This window comes from Bos indicus x Bos taurus, chromosome X (genome assembly GCF_003369695.1).
Source record: "Bos indicus x Bos taurus breed Angus x Brahman F1 hybrid chromosome X, Bos_hybrid_MaternalHap_v2.0, whole genome shotgun sequence".
In the NCBI taxonomy this organism is placed as follows: Eukaryota; Metazoa; Chordata; class Mammalia; order Artiodactyla; family Bovidae; genus Bos; species Bos indicus x Bos taurus.
In genome coordinates this window covers 107,961,536-107,981,187 of record NC_040105.1, presented here as the reverse complement: position 1 = coordinate 107,981,187, position 19,652 = coordinate 107,961,536, and the positions used below count along the sequence as shown (strand labels likewise).

Genomic DNA, 19,652 nt, shown 5'->3' with positions numbered 1-19,652 from the left:
GGTAAAGGGCAACTGATCAGATTCAGACATCCAGACTTAGAGAAGAAAGCTCAAATAGACCGGGCAGAAAATGGCCTGGGGCATCTCCTAAGATGCGGAAGTTCACAGCCTCACAGAGGAGCAAACAAGTCACTTCCCCAGAGAAATAGTGGCACCTTCCATTTGGCTCCCTGAATCAAAGACAGTAAAAACCTTTCCAGAACAATGAAAACAAAGCAGCAATCTCTCATTGAAGTGTGAATAAAAGGCAGAACAGACAAAAGGAACACACACAGTAACAGATAACATGAATACACACAATAAAACCACAGAGACCTGAGCTACAGCAAACAGTACTGTTAAAACGGCTTCTCCCTAGGCTTCTGTTTGGAATTTCATTCGTAACCAGGGTGGACAGTAAAAGGGAGTCATATTGCATACGCACATCTTGTTGATAATTTAATTGCATAAATATTGGGTAAGCTTTTGTCTGATTTCCACTGTTTGTGATAGTGAAAATGTTTTAAAATTTTAACTGGGCCACAAATGAGATTCGTGATCTCAATACCAAAAGAACAAGGAAGACTGTGCTAATGTACTAATGCCACTGAAGTGTACACGGAGAAATGGTTATGATGGTAAATTCTGTTATGTGTGTTTTACCACAATTTTAAAACTAATTTTTTTTAATGAGAAAAAAAAAGACGAGATTTCTGGGTGCAGGGAGGAGTAGGGAGCAGCAAAACACCCGAACTCCTCTACTTTTAAAAGCGCAGAAACCCCCGCCACCCCCCAGTTCACACTCGTGGAACCAGGAGGCACAGACAACGGGCAAATGGAAGAATCTGTCGGACCAGAAGCCACGAGGGCGTGGCAGGGCAGCAGGGCGGCAGGAAGGGTCCCAGGCGTCCCCGGGGCGCACCAACCGGGATCCAGCCCCTCCGGAGCCGGCCCGATGCCGCGCGGGGAGCTCGGTGCGCGGACCCGAGGGGGCGCAGGACCGAACCTGAGCGGGGGTTGGAGGTGCAGAGGGCGGAAGCGACCCAGGCGGCCGCGCGCCAAGGCCTAGCCGCGGGGAGTGGCACAGCGGCGCCAGGAGAGGGCGCCCGAGAGCCGGCGCCGGGCCCAGAGCAGATCCCTTCCAGGACCCGCCTCCCGCCCCCGCCCCGGAGACCCCGCCCCTCGCCCCCATGGGGTCCCTGCACCGAGAGATAGGGGTTAGAAAAGCCAAGTCGATCCCACCCAGCGAAGCATTTTTGCACGCCAGTGCGGACTCGGAGGCTGGTACACATGCCACGGCTGTCAGCGGTTCCGTTCGATGCTCAAAGGGTCAGCGGTGTGGCCGCGGGCAGCCCCTCCCACGCCTTCCCGCCGGTTCCCCCAAGCTCAGCGCCCCATCGCTGCACGAGCTGGCGTTGGGGTTCCCCCTCCCACGGGACGTTCCTGCGAGATCAGACGCTTCCCCTGGGCCTCAGGTGGGCAGGGGCGGCTCCCACAAACCCCAGGCTCTGGCCCAACGCAGCTTCGAGCTCAGCCAGATGCCTGGTTGGCCTCTTTGCAGTGGTCGCAACCCGGACACCAACACTTTCGAAGGGACAGCGCCGCCCGCCGTCACAGACCCACAGAGATCTCAGTGCCAGCCATGTAATGACTACTTCGTGTTCTTTTTAGTCGCAGGGGAGTGGCTGAGCACTTCTCCCTTGATGGGGTACGCTGTTGCCAAAAGTCATAACGGGGTGTTATGTCGTTGATGGCGTCATGAAGAATATATATATATTTTCATTTGTATTTGCATCACACACTTAAGCTCATCATTTCTAAATGTACAGTTCAGTAATGTTACATTTGGTGCAACCAGGGGCCATGAAACACTAACTCTACATCTGCCCTCCCCCAGCCCCTAGCCCCCCACCCTCCTACATTCTATCCCTGTAACTTTGACTACTCTAGGAATCTCATTTAAAAATGGAATCATGTCCTTTTGTAACTGGCTTTGGAGAATATGTCTTTTTCAAGGCTCTTTATATTCCAAACTAAATAGTTTAATTACAGTGGAAATTGCAGTTTAAGGCTTGCCTGTGAACTGGATTATAAGTATAGATCAGATTGGAAATAAAACACTTTTCTCTCCATGTAAAAAGGAGAAAAATAAAATTTCAAATACAAGGAAGAAGAAACAAAGAAAGAAAAAGCAACAAAATCCCAACAGGTTTTTTGGAGTTAAATTCCATAACATTGGAAATAAACAAAGCTGTGTGTTTCTCCTCAGTGGCAGTCACAGCGAGCAGAATTGGGGGACACAGGCATGGCAACTGTTAATCCATTCAAATTTCAGATATTTGCACCCAAACTTTTTAGGTATCCCTTGTTAATTCTGTTGTTGGGGTGGGAATAAAGACCTATGGATGAGCTGCAAAGGTGTGGGAATTACTGATGAAGGTGATACCAAAAAAGTCCTCCTCCAGCCAAAAATCAACTGAAGCCTTGTAGGGATGAGGAACAGAACAGAGGCAGTCCTAGTGGGGAGCTCTGAAGTTAGGGCTTCAGTGTCTTTATAGATACAGAGCTCTTCAGATTCCCTGTTTTCCTCTCAGGCTCATTTGGTTAATTTGTGTTTCTCTAGGAGTCTGTCCATTTCATCTAAATTTTCACATCCGTTGGGATCAAATTGTCAGCATGTCCGTCCTCTGGGTAACATCTGTGGGTTGAGATGGTGGCTTCTTGTCATTGCTCAGTTGGATTCCTGCCACTCAGACCTTCCCTCCACCAGCCACACCCCCACCGCCTTGACTTCTGGACTGTGGACCACTCCATCTTGGGCTTACTCAGTTCCCAAGCCTTGGAGCTGGCTTTGACTCCTCCCTTCCTTCACCGGCTTCCACCGCAGCCACTCAGAGACTCTGCAAGCCCTGCCTGTTGGTTGCCTTGACACTCTATCACCTGGATGCCCACAGGGCCTGTTACACAATACCCCTGCTACCTCCCTGGCCCCTAACACTCTCAGAACATCGACCAGAGGGAGTGTGTCATCATCTAAACCACTTTAGATGAAAGTGATTTTCACTTTCACTCCAAAAATCATAACATGCTCTGTATTTCATTCACAGTGAAAGCTAGCATGCTGAAAATGGCCTCCGAGACACACAGAGACACTGGCCCTCATTCCCTCTGTGATCTTCCATTTCCTAGGCCCCACTAGTTCACTCTGCTCCAGCTGCCCTGGTCTCCTTACTGTGCCTCTAACATACCAGGCACGCTCCTGCCCCAGGGCCTTTGCACTACTTCCGGGCTCTCTCCTGGGATGCCCTCCTCAGATCTCCACATGGCCCCCTCCCTCCTTTGAGACTTTGCTCACATGTCCCTTTCCCAAGAGAGTCCCACCATGATGCCCTATGAAAATGGACATCCATTCTCTCCCCACTCTCTACATTCCATTTGTTCTCTTTTTTATTTTAATTTTAATTTTTTTCCATTTGTTCTCTTGTTCCCGTCCTCCATCCTGCTTGACACAGCTTATTTCTTGCATCTAATGTTCATGTTGTATTGTTCCTGCCCTCAACGAGCAGGGCAGCTGCAAGAGGACTCTGTTTGTTCACCCAGAGCTGAGAACAGGGCCTGGCCACAAAACGCGCTTGCTGGGTAGCTGTGGAATGAACGGCTAGAACTTTTCAAGAGGATGACCTCATTCAGGCGTTACACCAAGTAAATGTTCTCCCTATGTTTCCAACGAGGACATGCACTCTAGAGATGGTGGCTGACTTGCTCAAGGTCCTGGAGGGTAGCCACAGAAAACAGATGCATTAGGAATGTGGGCCCGAGGTAAGCGTTTGCAGACTAGACTGATGAGGAACTTTTAGCTGGTTTGGGGTGAGGAAAATCTGATGGTTATCAGTTCTGAGATCTGCTGGAGAAGGGATAGGCTACCCACTGCAGTGTTCTTGGGCTTCCCTGGTGGCTCAAATGGTAAAGAATCTGCCTGCAATGCGGGAGACCTGGGTTCGATCCCTGGGTTGGGAAGATCCCCTGGAGAAGGGAAAGGCTACCCACTCCAGTATTCTGGCCTGGAAAATTCCATGGACTGTATAGTCCATGGGGTCGCAAAGAATCAGACACGACTGAGTGACTTTGACTTCACTCCACTATCAGGTCTGAGTGGAGCCATCGGGACTTGGTGGAATGGTCACAGAAATGGGGAAACAGCCCGCCCTTGTCTTTAGACTTCATATCCAAGGTCCCTGTTTACAGATATCTAAAGAGCTTAAGTTGGAAGAACTTTTCAACAGAAACAAAAATGGAAATGGAGTTATATTTCATCACATAAAAATCAAAATTCAATGTATATAAATCTTTGCCAAACACAAAGGCAATGGATGATCCTTGAAAATACTGTGCTAAGTGAGAGAAGGCAGACACAAGGACAGACCCCATATGACTCCACTTGTATGAGGTGCCTAGAGTTGTCAGACCCTAGACAGAGAGAGGGGGACGGGGGAGGGGGTGTTGGTGTCTAATGGGGACAGAGTTTCCACTGGGGAACATGGACAGTTCTGGGAATGGCCGTGGGGATGGCCACACAGCCACATGAACGTACTTAATGCCATCAAACTGGACACTTAGAAATGGTCAAGATGCTAAATTTGATGTCATGTATATTTTATCACAGTTTTTTTAAAAAAAAAAAAAAAGGCCAAAGGCAAACGGCCAAAGGATTCCTTGCCATGTTGTGGTGGTGGCCACGGACTCTTCATGACTAAGCCCCTGGTCTACTGGCCAGAGCCAAGAGCGGAATCAAGGTGACAGCTCCCGAGGCTGCTAATCAGCACCCTGCATCGAGTCACTTCTCCATAGTCGGATTAGAGACAAGTCTGGCATCTCCTCTTCTAGCCTGGCCAGAGGGGCCCCAAGTGGGGCAAGGGCGGGAGGCCCAGGGCCCCGTGGAGGGCCTCGCCTTGGCCCAGGAGCCCCAATTTCCCCAAGCACTCAAGCCTCCTGCCTTGGCCCCTTCTCCTTCCTCCCAGGCCTCCTTCTCCAGCTGCTGCTCATTCACATTTTGGCCCCACCCTCCTGGTCTCCAGCTCTCTCCCAAGAACCCCGCCCCTTCTTTCCAGCTTGGGTCTCATGCAGGACCCCAGTGAGCTTTCGCCAGGCCTCGGGGAGCACACGTGTGCACCCAAGTGCTAGAGGACTTTCCAGGGCAGTAATCTGCTTTTGGCTAAAACGGGACTTGATCTTCTGTTAGCCCTAATCATCAATTAGCACCCCCACTCTGCAGACGGTCGGTGAGGGGTTGTACAGGACTCACTGCTATCACCTCTGCTCCCTCTCCCCCTTCCCCAGGGTCTGGGGGCAGCAGGTGGGATGGATCAGCTCTGAGGCTCTGGCTGGAGGCTCCCCAGGCATGTCTGGATGTCCGGCTGAGATGGCACTTCACATTCACAAAGGGCTTCCCAATGGCATAGCAGCCCTGGGAGCACCCTCTCCCCCATCCAACTGGCAGCCCCCTGAGAGGGTGGGATGGGTGGGGGCAGGCAGGATGGGTCTTCTTCCTTTAGACAGAAGGTGAACCTGGCCTGAGATGGTGGGATCATCCCACCCAAGACCACCCAGCCTGTCCATGGCCTTGCTAGCAACAGGCAGTACTGCAGCCAGCACTCAGAGGGAGCACAGCTCTCACATTCTCTGATGTGCTGATTCTTTGACACGGGTGGGGACAGGCAGATTGAGCCCCCTGCAATCTAGGCCCGAGAGAAAAGCATGGCCTTGGAAGTTGGAAGAACCTGGGGTGGCGTTCTTGGGATCTGAGCTCGTTACATCAAGTGCCGTCGAACACACTCTGTTCATGCCGTGAACAAAAGCCCTGTCAGTTCTTTTGGGCATGTACTCAGGACAATTGCTGAGTCACATGGTAATTCTATTTTTCAATCTTTGGAATTGCCCAACTGTTTTCCACAGTCACTGTACCATCACCATCTAATTTTAGAATTATTTCATCACTGCCCAAGGCATCTCTTTCTCTAAGGAATCCCTCTCCATGCCCCTCCTCCCAGCCCCTGGCACCCACCAATCTGCTGTTTCTGTGGGCTTGTCTATTCTGGGCCTTCCACCATCTGAGATCGTTTGTGTCTGCTCCTTTCAGTTCACATCATCTTTTCGAGGTTCCTTCATGTTGTAACATGTGTCACGATTTCATCCCTTGTTATGACTTTATAATATTCCAGTACGTGGATATACCACATTTGGTTGGGTGTCTATTCACCTGTTGATTTGACTTTGGGTCAGTTTGACCTCTTGTGAATGATGCTGCCCTGAGCGTGTGTATATGCCTTCTTGTGTGGAGACAGGCAAGGCTGGAGAATTGAGCGATTTCTAGGTAACTGGTGCCCCTGCCAAGTGCTCAGCCAGTGGCAGCCATACAGCAGTGGGTGCAATGGGACAGCGGAGGCAGCCTGTCTGGAACATTCTGCAGAGAGGTTCGCTTTTGAAGGCACGTCTAGAGGAAGTCCTAGTCAAGGGTAGTCCAAGGAAAGTTGTGAGTTCAGGGAAGGAGAGTTGGACAGGTGGGGCCTGTGGGCACCTTTGGGGGCTTCAGGATGGCTTCTAGGGGTCCTGGATGAGCTCCCTGGTGACCAGGGGAGCTGCAGCTCTTGGGGAGCAAGGTAGGAGGGGCAGGGAGAGCCGGATGGATGGTGGGATGTCCATCCCTTCCTGGGGAAGGAGTCCCAGTGGTCCAACTCGTATCCATCTGGGCCCCCAATGTGGCCTGACCCTCCAGAAGGCTCCAGGTCCTGGCCCAAGGCCCCCAAAGTTGCTTGGAGAGGAGCCGCTGTGAAAAGCAGGGCTGGGCTCTGGACTGAAAAGCCTGCTGCTTGGGCCTGCCTGGCCTAGAGCAGGTGCTGGACGGTAGAAAGGAAGAGAGGACAGGGAAACAGAAGCGAGGGCCTGCAGCAGCCCCCGCAGCACCCTGGCTTGGAGTTTGGCTCCCAGCAAATCCCTCTGAGCCACCCCCGTGGGCTCACCCAGGAGCCAGCAGGCCCAGCACTGGGGGAGGAGGAAGTCTAAGTCCCAGGCCCAATTAAGAGATCAGATGGTGAAGGGTTTGGGGGCTTTTAAGGTGAGGAGGCCTGGGCTGATCCCACAGGCTGGTATAAAGTGCTGTGGCCCCCCGGGCAGTGCCAGGGCTGGCGGGCATCAGGGACAGGGCTTTGCAGAGCCATGGCCCACGCGTGGGGCCCCCAAAGGCTTGCAGGTGGGCAGCCGCAGGCCAACTTTGAGGAGAGCACCCAGGGGAGCATCTTTACCTACACCAACAGCAACTCCACCAGAGGTGAGCAAGCAGGCTGGGTTGGACTGGCTGGAACAGCCCTCAGGGGACACAGGCCCAAGTGGCTGCGAACGAGGTGCTGGCTGGCCACCCATCCACCCCAGAGAGCCTCTGTACCCCTTTGCTCCCCTTAGCTTTTATGATGCCATGAATGGGGGGGGGGTACTTTCTGAATACAGAAAGAAAGAAAGTGAAGTCACTCAGTCATGTCCAACTCTTTGTGACCCCATGGACTGTAGCCCACACCAGGCTCCTCTGTCCATGGGATTCTCCAGGCAAGACTTACAGGAGTGGGTTGCCATTTCCTCCTTCAGGGGATCTTCCTGACCCAGGGATCGAACCCAGGTCTCCTGCATTGCAGGCAGACACTTTATCATCTGAGCCACCAGGGAAGCCCCTAAGGACACCATCATATCGAATGTGCATTTTTAAACCACATTGGCTTCACAGAGCCTCTGAGAATCCCCGTCCTAGACTGCTAGTGCGCGCTCATTGCCCTCAACCCCATTGCGTCTATGCAGGGGCTCTCTTCCTGGGGAGGGAACCCGGGCCTAACTCATCTTTGCGTCTCCCAAAGCCAAACGGAAATGGCCAGCAGGAGCAGGAGGCTCGGGTGGCCCAGAGCGGGGTGAGTGCCTTCGAGAGCCTAAGGATAGAAGAGACCACGGCGGTCGTCTTGTCCAAGCTCACCCTGGAGCCCTTGGCCCCTGGCGGCATGTGCTAGGGAAGAAGTTAGCTCGGCTCCTGAGGAAAGGTGCTTCAGCCGCACCAGACAGTAGAAAACTCTGTTGAGGCAGCTGGCATTCAGCCCTGGGCATGGCCCAGTCACAAGGTTTTGTCTGTCAGCCCGTCAGAGAGCTGAAGATGCCAATGACCCCCGGCCCCTAACTCCGCAGGTCCCTCCTTCCAACTGAAGACCTTCAGTTCCTTCAAATATGTCTCAGTTCAGTGCAGTTCAGTTGCTCAGTCCTGTCCGACTCTTTGCGACCCCATGGACTGCAGCACACCAGGCCTCCCTGTCCATCACCAACTCCCGGAGTTCACTCAGACTCATGTCCATTGAGTTGGTGATGCCATCCAGCCATCTCACCCTCTGTCATCCCCTTCTCCTCCCACCTTCAATCTTTCCCAGAATCAGGGTCTTTTCCAATGAGTCCATTCTTCCCATCAGGTGGCCAAAGGATTGGAGCTTCAGCTTCAGCATCAGTCCTACCAATGAATATTCAGGACTGATTTCCTTTAGGATGGACTGGTTGGATCTCCTTGCAGTCCAAGGGAAAAATGTCTCACTTGCCACAATTTCCAGAAGTCACACTGGCTCCTTGACACCCAGAGCAGGACCAGCAATAGGGTTCCCAAGCCAAACTGGTGGAGAACCGTGAAGTTCACATTGACCTGATGGTTTCCACCCCAGAATGTCCCTGATGGAGATCCAACAACGCTCTTCCTGGAGGCACCTGGGGCTTTGTCAATGCCCCAGATTTCCTTATTGTAAATTTTTTTTTTTTTTTTACAAAAATTCATGTGTCTAGCAAAATAGAAGGAGAGGATAATGGCACTGGGTACCCATCACTTGTCCCCTCCACTAGGGTGTCCGTCACTTCTCTTATTTCCTCTCTATCCTGCCCACTAACCACTCCTGCCAATTTCTGGAAGCAGATCCAAAACATCACATCGTTTCCTCTGTAAGTCTTCAGAAGGTAGCTCTAAGAAGAAAGGACTCTTTAAAAACATAAATGCAAAGTCATACTTTTAGAAGTTTTCCCTCAATGTCCTTGAAATTTATTTGTTGAAGAAAATGAGTTGATTGTTCCTGGACTGACCCATGCCCTTCTGCCCAACCCCCCTCCCCATCATCCTGTTTCCATCACTTAGTGGTTGAGTAATCTGCTAAAATGGTGGTGGCAGAAAGGTCCTTCCAACAAAGAAAGGTGTAGACCCACTGTCATAATAAAGGGGAGTTACTCCTCATTCTGTGTGTGTTGCTCCAGCTGCCATGACAAAGCACCACAGACTGGGTGGCTTAAGCAAAAGAAATTGATCATCTCCCAGTTCAGGAGGCCAGTGATCACGGGCTCGACAGGGTTGGCTCCTCCCGGTGGCTCTGAGGGACACTCTGTTCCAGGTCCCTCCCCTGGGTTATGGTGAGTGAGTGAAGTCGCTCAGTCATGTTTGACTCTTTGCAACTCCATGGACGGTGGCTACCAGGCTTCTCCATCCATGGGATTTTCCAGGCAAGAGTACCACAGTGGACTGCCATTTCCTTCTCCAGGGGATCTTCCCAACCCAGGGATCGAACCCAGGTCTCCTGCATTGCAGGCATGTTCTTTACCAGCTGAGCCACCAGGGAAGCCCAAGAACACTGGCGTGGGTAGCCTATCCCTTCTACAGCAGAGGTCAGAGCTGATAACCATCAGATTTTCCTCACCCATCCAGGTGGCTAATCCCCCAAACCAGCCACCAGGGAACACCACCAGGGTTATGGTAGTCTCTGGTAATCCGTAGTATCCCTCCCCCAGTTTATGGTAGTCTCCAGCGATCCGTGGTATCCCTTCCCTGGGTTATAGTAGTCTCTGGTAATCCACGGTATCCCTCCCCCAGGTTATAATAATCTCTGGTAATCCATGGTATCCCTTGGCTATTGAAACACCACCCCGATCCTTACTTTCATTTTCACACGGCCATCTTCTCCTGAATGCATCTGTGTCCAAATTTTGCTTTTTTGTAAGGACACAAGTCCTATTGGACTAGGCCCAGCCTAGGGACGTCATCAAAACTTGATCATCTCTGTACAAACCCTTTCTCTAAATAAGGTCACATTCTGAGGGAGTGGGGGTTATGATTCCCACATGCCTTTTTTGGAAGGGACACAATCCAATCCATAGCAAAGGCCTTCAATCATTCATTCTTGGGGTACTAACTGTACATGCATGAGACACAGTCCAGTGAGGAAGACAGGACACGCACGTGCACAGCTCCGATATGGAGTTAAATCTCAGCTGGGGAATCTGGAAAGGGTCCTGGAAGGTAAGGGCACAGAGCCAGACTGGATGGTATGAACCAGCTGAGGACCCGGGTATGAGGGAGACCATGAGCAAAGATCTGATGACAGAATGATGTGCAGGGCACACAGGCAACAGCACCAGGGTGCCAAGGGGCTTTCAGCGGAGCAGGAGCCAGCCAACCACACTCCAGGAGTGGGTGGGCAACTCAGACCAGGGAGCAATACCTGGCATGGATGATGCTTTGTTAAGTTCAAGGATGCCCATGCAGGTGTTTCCAGCAGGTCGTGGCCTTGGGTCTGAGAGACAGAATTGAGGGAAGGTTGCCTGCAGATGAACAAAGCTAAGGGGAAAGACCAGTTGCAAAGGCGAGGGCAGGTGTGGCCGTACAGGTGATGAAGCAGCTGCCCGAGTCCTCTGCTCACTCTGTACCTCCTGCCTCAAGATCCCTTTGAAGGCCCCAATTACCACATCGCTCCCAGATGGGTGTACCACCTCACCAGCGCCTGGATGGTCTTCGTGGTCATCGCGTCTGTCTTCACTAATGGGCTCGTGCTGGCAGCCACCATGAGGTTCAAGAAGCTCCGCCACCCTCTCAACTGGATCCTGGTCAACTTGGCCATTGCTGACCTGGCAGAGACCATCATCGCCAGCACCATCAGCGTTGTGAACCAGATGTATGGCTACTTTGTGCTGGGCCACCCCTTGTGTGTTGTGGAGGGCTACACTGTCTCCTTGTGTGGTAAGTCACCTGGGGGCCTGGGTTTGGGGGAGACCCAGCCTGCTGCACGTAAAGGAGACCGTCATGTGGGCAAAATCACCAGAGGCAGCTGTGGGACGCAGGCTCAGCACATCTTTGAAGGGGGATGGACCTGCTGGGGAAGTTGGGCTGGGACCATTAGAGGTGTCTGCTCTGAAATAGACCTGACCTGGTGACATTCAGTTTGAGACCATATAGCTGGCATGGGCGGAGACAGACAGATCCACATAATCCCAGAACAGGGTGGCACAGGAGGCCTCTGGGCACCCCAAACGAGACTCCCACTCAAATCTGGGACACGTGCCCTTTCAGCTCACCTGTGTCAGTTTTTCCCTGGCAAGGAAGCAATTCCCAGGAGAGCTCCTGAGATATTGAAACTAGATCCTATGTCCCTTTCCCCAGCCCAATCGCTCACTTCTACATGGCTCGTGGCTCTGCTGAGATCTCCATTGGCTGCCAAGCCCCTGTGTTCGTTGCTCTGTGCTGTCGGGCATCTGGATAGTGAGAATATGGTGCCGTCAGTCCTTAGAGGACCGGGACCTGGAGGAGGCCGTGAGGGAGCTGGATGTTGGGTCAGAAGGACGCGAGGGCACTCACGCCAAGTGGGCGAGGAGGGTGGGGTGCCAACAGCTAGGCTGGTTGGGTGGCCGGAGGCTGGGTGGGCAGACAAGGGACGGAGGAGGCCCAGGATGGCAGGCTGAGATGGGGATGAGGGGATCGGAGGGGGAGACCGAGAGGAGGCTCGCCAATAGCTGGGAGGATGTGAGGAAACCAGGGCTGGCTGGCATCCACCACACGCTGAGCACTAGGCAAGGCTGGGGCATGCTGGGAGGCCAGGTCTGCTTGCCAGGGGCCTATGAAGAAGAGGACATGGACCCCTCGGGGGCACACACCCCCAGGAGAGAAGCAAGGGCTGCAGGGTTGCAGCTTGGCATCCACCGAAGATGACAAGGAGTCCAAGGGCCCCAGTGCTCAGCACGTGCACCCTGTCTCCAGGCCTCCAGCCATCAAAGCAGCAAAGGCTCGCAGCTGCCTCCTCCCAGTTTTAAGTCCCATGGCCACCTGCTCACATGCCTGGGTCCTTGGCACCCACATCTATGTTGGGTTTGTCTCACTGCCCTACAGTGATCTCCAATTTGGATTCTCAAGAGATGAGCCATAGAAAGACAATAGGATTAGCGGGGCAGGTGAGAGGGGACCTGGTCAGTGACCTGAGCCACTGGCGGTGTCACCTCTGCTCACTGACCTAACCAAGTTCAAACCCTTTGGACACCGTGGGTAGCTCGTGCCAGGGCCCCCGAGTGGCTCCTCCATCCCGTCCATCCCACCTCTGTAACTGCTCAAGGTCTGCTCTCAGGTCACCAGTTTGGGGGGCCATAGAGTCCCAAGGAAGCCAATGATACTGAAATACGGTTATTGAAGTATGAAACATGACTTAATGACACAGTCCCTCATTCAAAGTGTTCATATTAAAAGTAGTTTGTAGAAGTATTCAGGACACCACTCCATGAAAGTATCAACTGTATCTGGCTGGAGAGCCCCTGAAAGGTCAACGTGGTAATGAATATAGTTGTCTTGGCAAATGCCTAGCACCTCTGTAAAGTGACAAGCCACAGGTGCTGCTAACGCTACTGCACTCGTGTTGGGAGTAAGGGAGGCCAAGTGTCCAGCAGACGTTGGTGGAAATGAACACATTGTTGCCCCATCCCAGCTCATGGAGCCCTGAATTCCACACACAGATTGCTGCCAGGTAGGCCGTGCTGAGAGGCCTGGGCTGAGGGCAGGCATGCCCACGGCTGGAGTGTGCCAGTCACCAGACACATCCTGTTTCCTGGCCTTGGCTGGGACAGTGGCACCTCAGTGTGGCCTCAGGGGTGTACGTGGCCATCAGGACTTGCATTGACAGTATCACGAGAAAGGCTGGTGGCCAGATAAAAGAGAGATGAGAAGCGAGGTGGGCCATGAGGCTGAACCAGAGCGGGCAAAGGGAGGCGGCTGCATGCACATCAGGGAAGGAACAGGGGACACAGGTGTTAGAGAAAGAAACTGACCAAGAGACCTGCTCCATGCACCCGAAAACACTTTTTGGAGAATCAGGTTTTGCAGGTATTTGGGGGGGGGGGCGTGGGGGCGTTCTCCCTCTTGATCTTGCGAAGTGTTGACTCAAAGCCCTCCTATGTCTGCTCTGCCCCAAAGGGATCACCGGTCTCTGGTCCTTGGCCATCATCTCCTGGGAGAGGTGGATGGTGGTCTGCAAGCCCTTTGGCAACGTCAGATTTGATGCCAAGTTGGCCATCACAGGCATCGCCTTCTCCTGGATCTGGGCTGCTGTGTGGACGGCTCCGCCCATCTTTGGTTGGAGTAGGTGAGGAGGCGGGGGTGCCAGGAAGACAATGTGTGTAGAACAGGGCAAGGAGGGTCAAACTCGTCGTTCACTTTGAGACCTTGGGGCAAATCACTATCTGTCTCTGGGCCTCTGTGGCCCCAGGAGTGAAGTGGAAGTAGACCTGACTCCTCCTGAGGGCCCTTCAAGCAGGCCAGGTCTGCAGCTGTATGACTCTGCCTGGCTGCCATGTGGGCACAGGCCCTCCAAGCCTCAGCAAAGGTCTGTTTCTCCCAGACAGGAGCAGCTCATGAGAGCTCAGAGAGGAACACTGCAGGCTCGGGCCATGGGCACACTGGATCACTGGGCACACAGAGTCTTACCCATTCTGTCCCAGGCCTCTTTCTTGCACCTGCTAAGGGGCCCCCTTTGCAGAGGCTCCTTGGGTCGCAGCTCACCAGTGTCCTCATCAGGTGGATTCTTTGGGAAAAGACCCGAATTTCCAAGGAAGCGGCTCTGATATTTGAGTGGGCAGGATGGGACAAGGCTGCTGCATTTCTGTCTTCTGGTGCAAGCTGGTGAACAAGTTCTTTCTTCGGGAAGCTTCCATCGTCATGGAGGCGAGGCTCTGTCTGTCACCCTCCTCATACCCGCAATAGCTGGGATTGTTGAACACATGTTCATGTAATCCTCAGGGGCTCACAGCTGTTCTTAAGGCAAGAGGGTGCCCCACCTCCCCTTTGTAAAAAGAGAATGTGATGGGAATGATGAAAATGTTGTAGAACCAGATTGGTGATGGATGCACAACATCGTGAATGCACCAAACCTCCTAATTATGTGTAAAGAACAAAAGAAAGTAAAGTCACTCAGTCGTGTCCGACTCTTTGTGACCCCATGGACTGTAGCACACCAGGCGCCTCCATCCATGGAATTTTCTAGGCAAGAGTACTGGAGTGGGTTGCCATTTCCTTCTACAGGGGATCTTCCTGACCCAGGGTCTTCCTGACCCTTCCTGAACCTGGGTCTCCCGCATTGAGGGCAAATGCTTTACCGTCTGAGCCACCTATGTGTGTTTTACCACCAAAAAAAAAAAAAAAAAAAAGAGGGGAAAATGAGATCAGAGATGGAGAAGGATTTACAGAAATCCTACCAAAGGCCCTCCTTTGAGGGGTGGTGATGAAAATGTCCTGGAAGCAGACAGGCGGCAGTTGCCCCATACCGTGTATGTCCTAGATGGCCCTGAACTGTTCACTGCAAAAAAAGTCAATTTGGGTAATGTGAATTTCACCACAATAATAAAAAAAAAAAGCCCAATAACCCTCAATCAAGTCATTCGGGTGCCAGGGTGGAGATCCTGGTCCCTGCCCATTTCAGCACGGGCTTCTGGCCCTTTTCTGCAGGTACTGGCCCCACGGCCTGAAGACTTCATGTGGCCCCGATGTGTTCAGCGGCAGCTCCTACCCAGGGGTGCAGTCGTACATGATCGTTCTCATGATCACGTGTTGCTTCATCCCACTCAGCGTCATCATCCTCTGCTACCTGCAAGTGTGGCTGGCCATCCGAGCGGTGAGCGCCTCACCCTCCTGGCTTCCCTCCTGCCTGCTGGATCATGCAGGCAGAGGGGAGCCACAGAGGACCGCACAGTCTGCTCTCCTGCCTCCAAACCAGACGTGAGGCTCCCTTGGCCCTGCCTGTACAGGGTGGGCAGGGATGACCCCCCTCTCTTCGTGGAGGGACCCAGAGCTGACCCCGGGGAGGGGGGTGGGGAGGAAAGCTAGCCACAGACAGCCAGATCCCAAAGTAAAACCTGCAAAGCAAGGGGTGTTTTCAAAAGGCTGCCACCCAAGGGCTCCCTTCAGGGGGCTGTCCAAGGGGTGCATTCACACCCTCCTCCCTGAGAAGCTGGTCCCCTCCCCTGCCACAGGGGAGCAGGAAATCAGAGCAAGGCAGGAGAAGGGCTTCTGAGAACTCTGCACTCCCCCGAGTTGCCCGAAACACCACACAGAAGTCGCGTCTTTGTCAATCAGCTTGGCCTGAAGGTGCCTCCGGGGCCTGGCACACAGAGTCCGAGGCCTCTGGGGTGGTGACTTTCCTCTACAAAGCAGCTTGTGCCCACAATCGGCTCAGCACAGGCTGTCGCGGCTCTTTGTGGAGGGGAGGCCATCACGGCTGAGATAAGCTCCCCTCCCCCTGCCTTCAGCCTGTGATTTGCTCCCCCTTTTCGCTGCCCACCTCCACCCCCCATTGGCAGTCAGGGATCAGAAGCAACCTAGCTGACTTCCACGGGTAGCCACACACAACTTGGGCCGGGCGAGTCATGAGCTGTGGAATCCGGGCTACAGGACACACACCCCAGCCATCAATCACCCTTGAGACCTGACCATGGGGCAGGGCAGTGGGGGCGGGGGGACACAATCTGATAGGGGACTAGGGGAGGCTGGAAACAGCCTCATTAGCTCCTTCCCCGCCTCCTGATGGGAACCAAGCGAAGCCAAGTGCATGGCAGGTGTTAGCCAAGTTCCGCTCAAAGCCTCTAAGAGCTCCCACAAGACCAGCCCTGGCCAGGCCAAGCACTCCCTTAGGTGGGAGTACTGGAGTGGGTGGCCATTTCCTTCTCCAGGGGATCTTCCCAACCCAGGGATCGAACCTGGGTCTCCCGCATTGTAGGTAGACACTTTACCATCTGAGCCACCAGGGAAGTCAGCAGCAGGGAATCTCCTGAGATACCCCTCACGGTCCCCAGGATGATTCTCCATCTCCCCCAGGTGGCAAAGCAGCAGAAAGAATCTGAGTCCACCCAGAAGGCGGAGAAGGAGGTAACCCGCATGGTGATGGTGATGATCTTCGCCTACTGTCTCTGCTGGGGGCCCTACACCTTCTTTGCCTGCTTTGCTGCTGCACACCCCGGCTACGCCTTCCACCCTCTGGTGGCTGCCCTGCCAGCCTACTTTGCCAAAAGTGCCACTATCTACAACCCCATTATCTATGTCTTCATGAACCGCCAGGTAAGGCACACAGTTGGCAGAGCAAACTGCAGATGGACCCTGGAAGAGCCCAGTGATGGCTCCCACCAGGAAGTGTGTCTGCAGGAAGCCTGAAAATGACCTCCGGGAAAATAACCCTGGGAGGCTTGGCACCAGTGACCCAGCCCCAGACAGTCGTCCCTCTGGATCCTTTTATGTTCTGGGCCTGACAGTGGGCACTTCCTGCAGGGCACTATGTGTGCATGCCCATCTCAATGGCTGGCCTTAGCTGAGCCTGGAGCTCAGACACCCTAGGATTACCAGAATGCATCTAGCATACAAAGTACCCTGGGCATGTGCGTCTTGATTTCATAGACACAACTCTTCTTGCGAACTTAATCTTTCCATATTCAAACCCCAATTCTGACAAGGACACAGAGGCCCTTCTTGCCTGTGCTGACTTTTGGCCTTCTTAACTTTGTGGGTCAGTCCAGGCAGGACATGCTGTGGTCTTGCCAGATGGCAGCCATCAGAAGCTGGCATATTGAGCCTCAGCACTAAACTGCCCATGACTCCCAGACTTCCTGCAAAATTACAGGTGACCATCATCTCTGAAGGGCCATTTGCCTTATTCTTCCTTGAATCCATCATGTCCACTCCACTAAGGTGTTGAGTAGATGTGATGTGGCTTGATAATCAGAAAGGTCTGCAGGTCAGAATACAACTCTCCCAGGGGCCTCGCATCTCACCATGGTAATGTTTAGGTTATCGAGTATAACCAACACCACTATGGAGTCCCAAGGACTTCACACCAAGAGCAGAGCTCACCCCTCGGCCCCCATTTCCTGTCTTTCCCATGGGTCTCTTCTGAGGTTTAGCTTTAACTTGCAGAATCCTAGGCCATCTTTGTCTTTTCTTGAGCTTTTCCACTCTCCCCTCTGGAACTCTCCCTCCTCTACCGCTGTCTGCATTCCCAGATTCTCCAGGCTTTCAAACTTTGCTTTCACCCTTTCCACACTGTTATCCCTTCCTGTTGCATTCAGAGAGAATTTTCTGGAATGGAGCTCCACAAGGACATGAAATGTTGCTCTTTTGATTCAATGCAGATACCCCAAAGACACATGGGTTCAGCGTGGGTGCTCAGTATGTAGATGCTGAATGCGTGGCCAATGGATCCCTCAGCCTCGTCTGCTGGGTCTTCAGCTGAGTCTGTTCTGCTGCTCAGCCCAATTCTGGTGTTACTGACTTCAACAATTATGTTTTTGCTAGAGTTTTGATATTGGAGGTAGTCAAGAACAGGCCCCAAATATATAGGAAACGCCTCTGCTTTGTATTCTCAAAGCATTGTTGTTAACTCAGTCATGAGATATAATCTGGGAAATGCATACATCCCATTAGGGGTTCAGTAGCAAAGAGCAGAGGGCTTCCCTGGTAGCTCAGCTGGTAAAGAATCTGCCTGCAATGTGGGAGACCCCAGTTCAATTCCTGGGTCAGGAAGATCCCCTGGAGAAGGGACAGGCTACCCACTCCAGTATTCTTGGGCTTCCCTGATGGCTCAGACAGTAAAGAATCCGCCTGCAGTGCAGGAGAACTGGGTTCGATTTCTGGATTGGGAAGATCCCCTGAAGGGGCTCATGGCAACCCATTCTAGTATTCTGGCCTGGAGAATCCCCATGGACAGAGGAGCCTGGCGGGCTACAGTCAACGGGGTCGCCAAGAGTCGGACACAAATGAGCGACTAAGCACAGCACAGCACAGATCAGAGTCTTCCTGATGCCAGAAGACTCTTGGTTGAAGAGATGAGGTGGGCTCTTGCCTACCTAATCCTTACCTGGCCCCTTGTTGACAGACCAGAAACAAGACAACAGTCACTTTCCTTTTCACTAGAATGCCTCTGAGACTCTCCCAGACATTGGCCCCTTAGCTGGGATCATCTTTCGTCACTGTATATGTTTCGTGGGGCTGTCATAACAAAGTACCACAAGCTAGGAGTGTTCAAACAACAGAAATCTATTCTCTCTTGGTTTGAGATCGGGGTGTGGGCAGGGTTGGTTCTTTCTCCTAGGTCCTGACAGGTACCCATAACCTCTGGTGTTCCTCGAGTTGGAGATGAGTCCCTGTGATCTCTGCCCTTTACCTTCACATGGTGTTCTTCTGTGTCTGAATCCAAATTGCCTTCTTTTCCTGAGGACATCTGTTATTGGATGAGGCCCCACCCTACTCCAATATGACCTCATGATAATATGCACCTTAATCACATCTCTAAAGACTTATTTCCAAATAAGATCACAGTTACAGGCTCCAAGGATTAGGACTTGAACATATCTTTGGAGGAACACAATTTGGCCCACAGTAGTCACCATCAACTGGTCAATTAGATAACTCAGATAACCGAATAGTCAGGGATAGACTATCCACCTGTGCAAGGAGTAACTGGAGCCTTCCTCCATTCTCCTTGTAGATTCTGAATGTTTAAGCCGTCAGTTCAGTTCAGTTGCTCAGTCCTGTCCGACTCTTTGTGACCCCATGGACTGCAACACACCAGGCCTCCCTGTCCATCACCAACTGCCAGACTTCACTCAAACTCATGTCCATTGAGTTGGTGATGCCATCCAACCATCTCATCACCTGTCGTCCCCTTCTCCTGCCTTCGATCTTTCCCACCATCAGGGTCTTTTCCAATGAGTCAGTTCTTCTCATCAGGTAGCCAAAATATTGGAGTTTCAGCTTCAGGCCTCCTAAGCCATCAAGGTGACACATAAGGACTGCTATCCTCACAGGGCCCCTCCGTTGCATTTAGCCTAGCACACTGGCCCTACCTGCTCTGCTATTCAATAACCCTTTCTGTCCTGCCAGTTTCGAAACTGCATCTTGCAACTTTTTGGGAAGAAGGTGGACGACAGCTCTGAACTCTCCAGTGTTTCCAAAACAGAGGCGTCATCTGTTTCTTCGGTGTCACCTGCATGAGTCTCTGCCAGCCCCGAAAACGAAAATGCCTGCCTCTCACCTGAAAATGGAAAATGGAACCTGTCCCCACCTCCAGGGCTTTGGCCCCCATCCACCCCACCTCCCCACCCTTGCTTCTCCATCCCTGTGAAATAATCGTAGTTTCTCTTTGCCAAAAACAACCATGTCACAGGGGCTGCCACGGCCATTTGGGGGCAACCGAGCCTCTGGGCATTGGGTCACTGGGTCACGGGAGGGCACGCAGGGTAGAGAAGGGTGCAGTACTCCAGAGATGTTCATCTTTTATAAGCCTCCTGTCTGCAGGTGGGAAAGAGAAGTGTGAAGCAGGTGGGCATCA

The 19,652-nt window shown here is 52.7% G+C and overlaps 1 protein-coding gene across 1 annotated transcript; it reads left to right on the top strand.

The window, feature by feature from the left end:
* Positions 1-7,191: 7,191 nt before the first annotated feature.
* On the top strand, positions 7,192-19,467 carry OPN1LW (opsin 1, long wave sensitive). The gene is made up of 6 exons (XM_027535055.1): positions 7,192-7,303; positions 10,748-11,044; positions 13,259-13,427; positions 14,786-14,951; positions 16,151-16,390; positions 19,205-19,467. Exons 1-6 carry the CDS (start codon positions 7,192-7,194, stop codon positions 19,313-19,315), a joined length of 1,095 nt encoding a protein of 364 aa, XP_027390856.1. The 3' UTR covers positions 19,316-19,467.
* Positions 19,468-19,652: the final 185 nt, after the last annotated feature.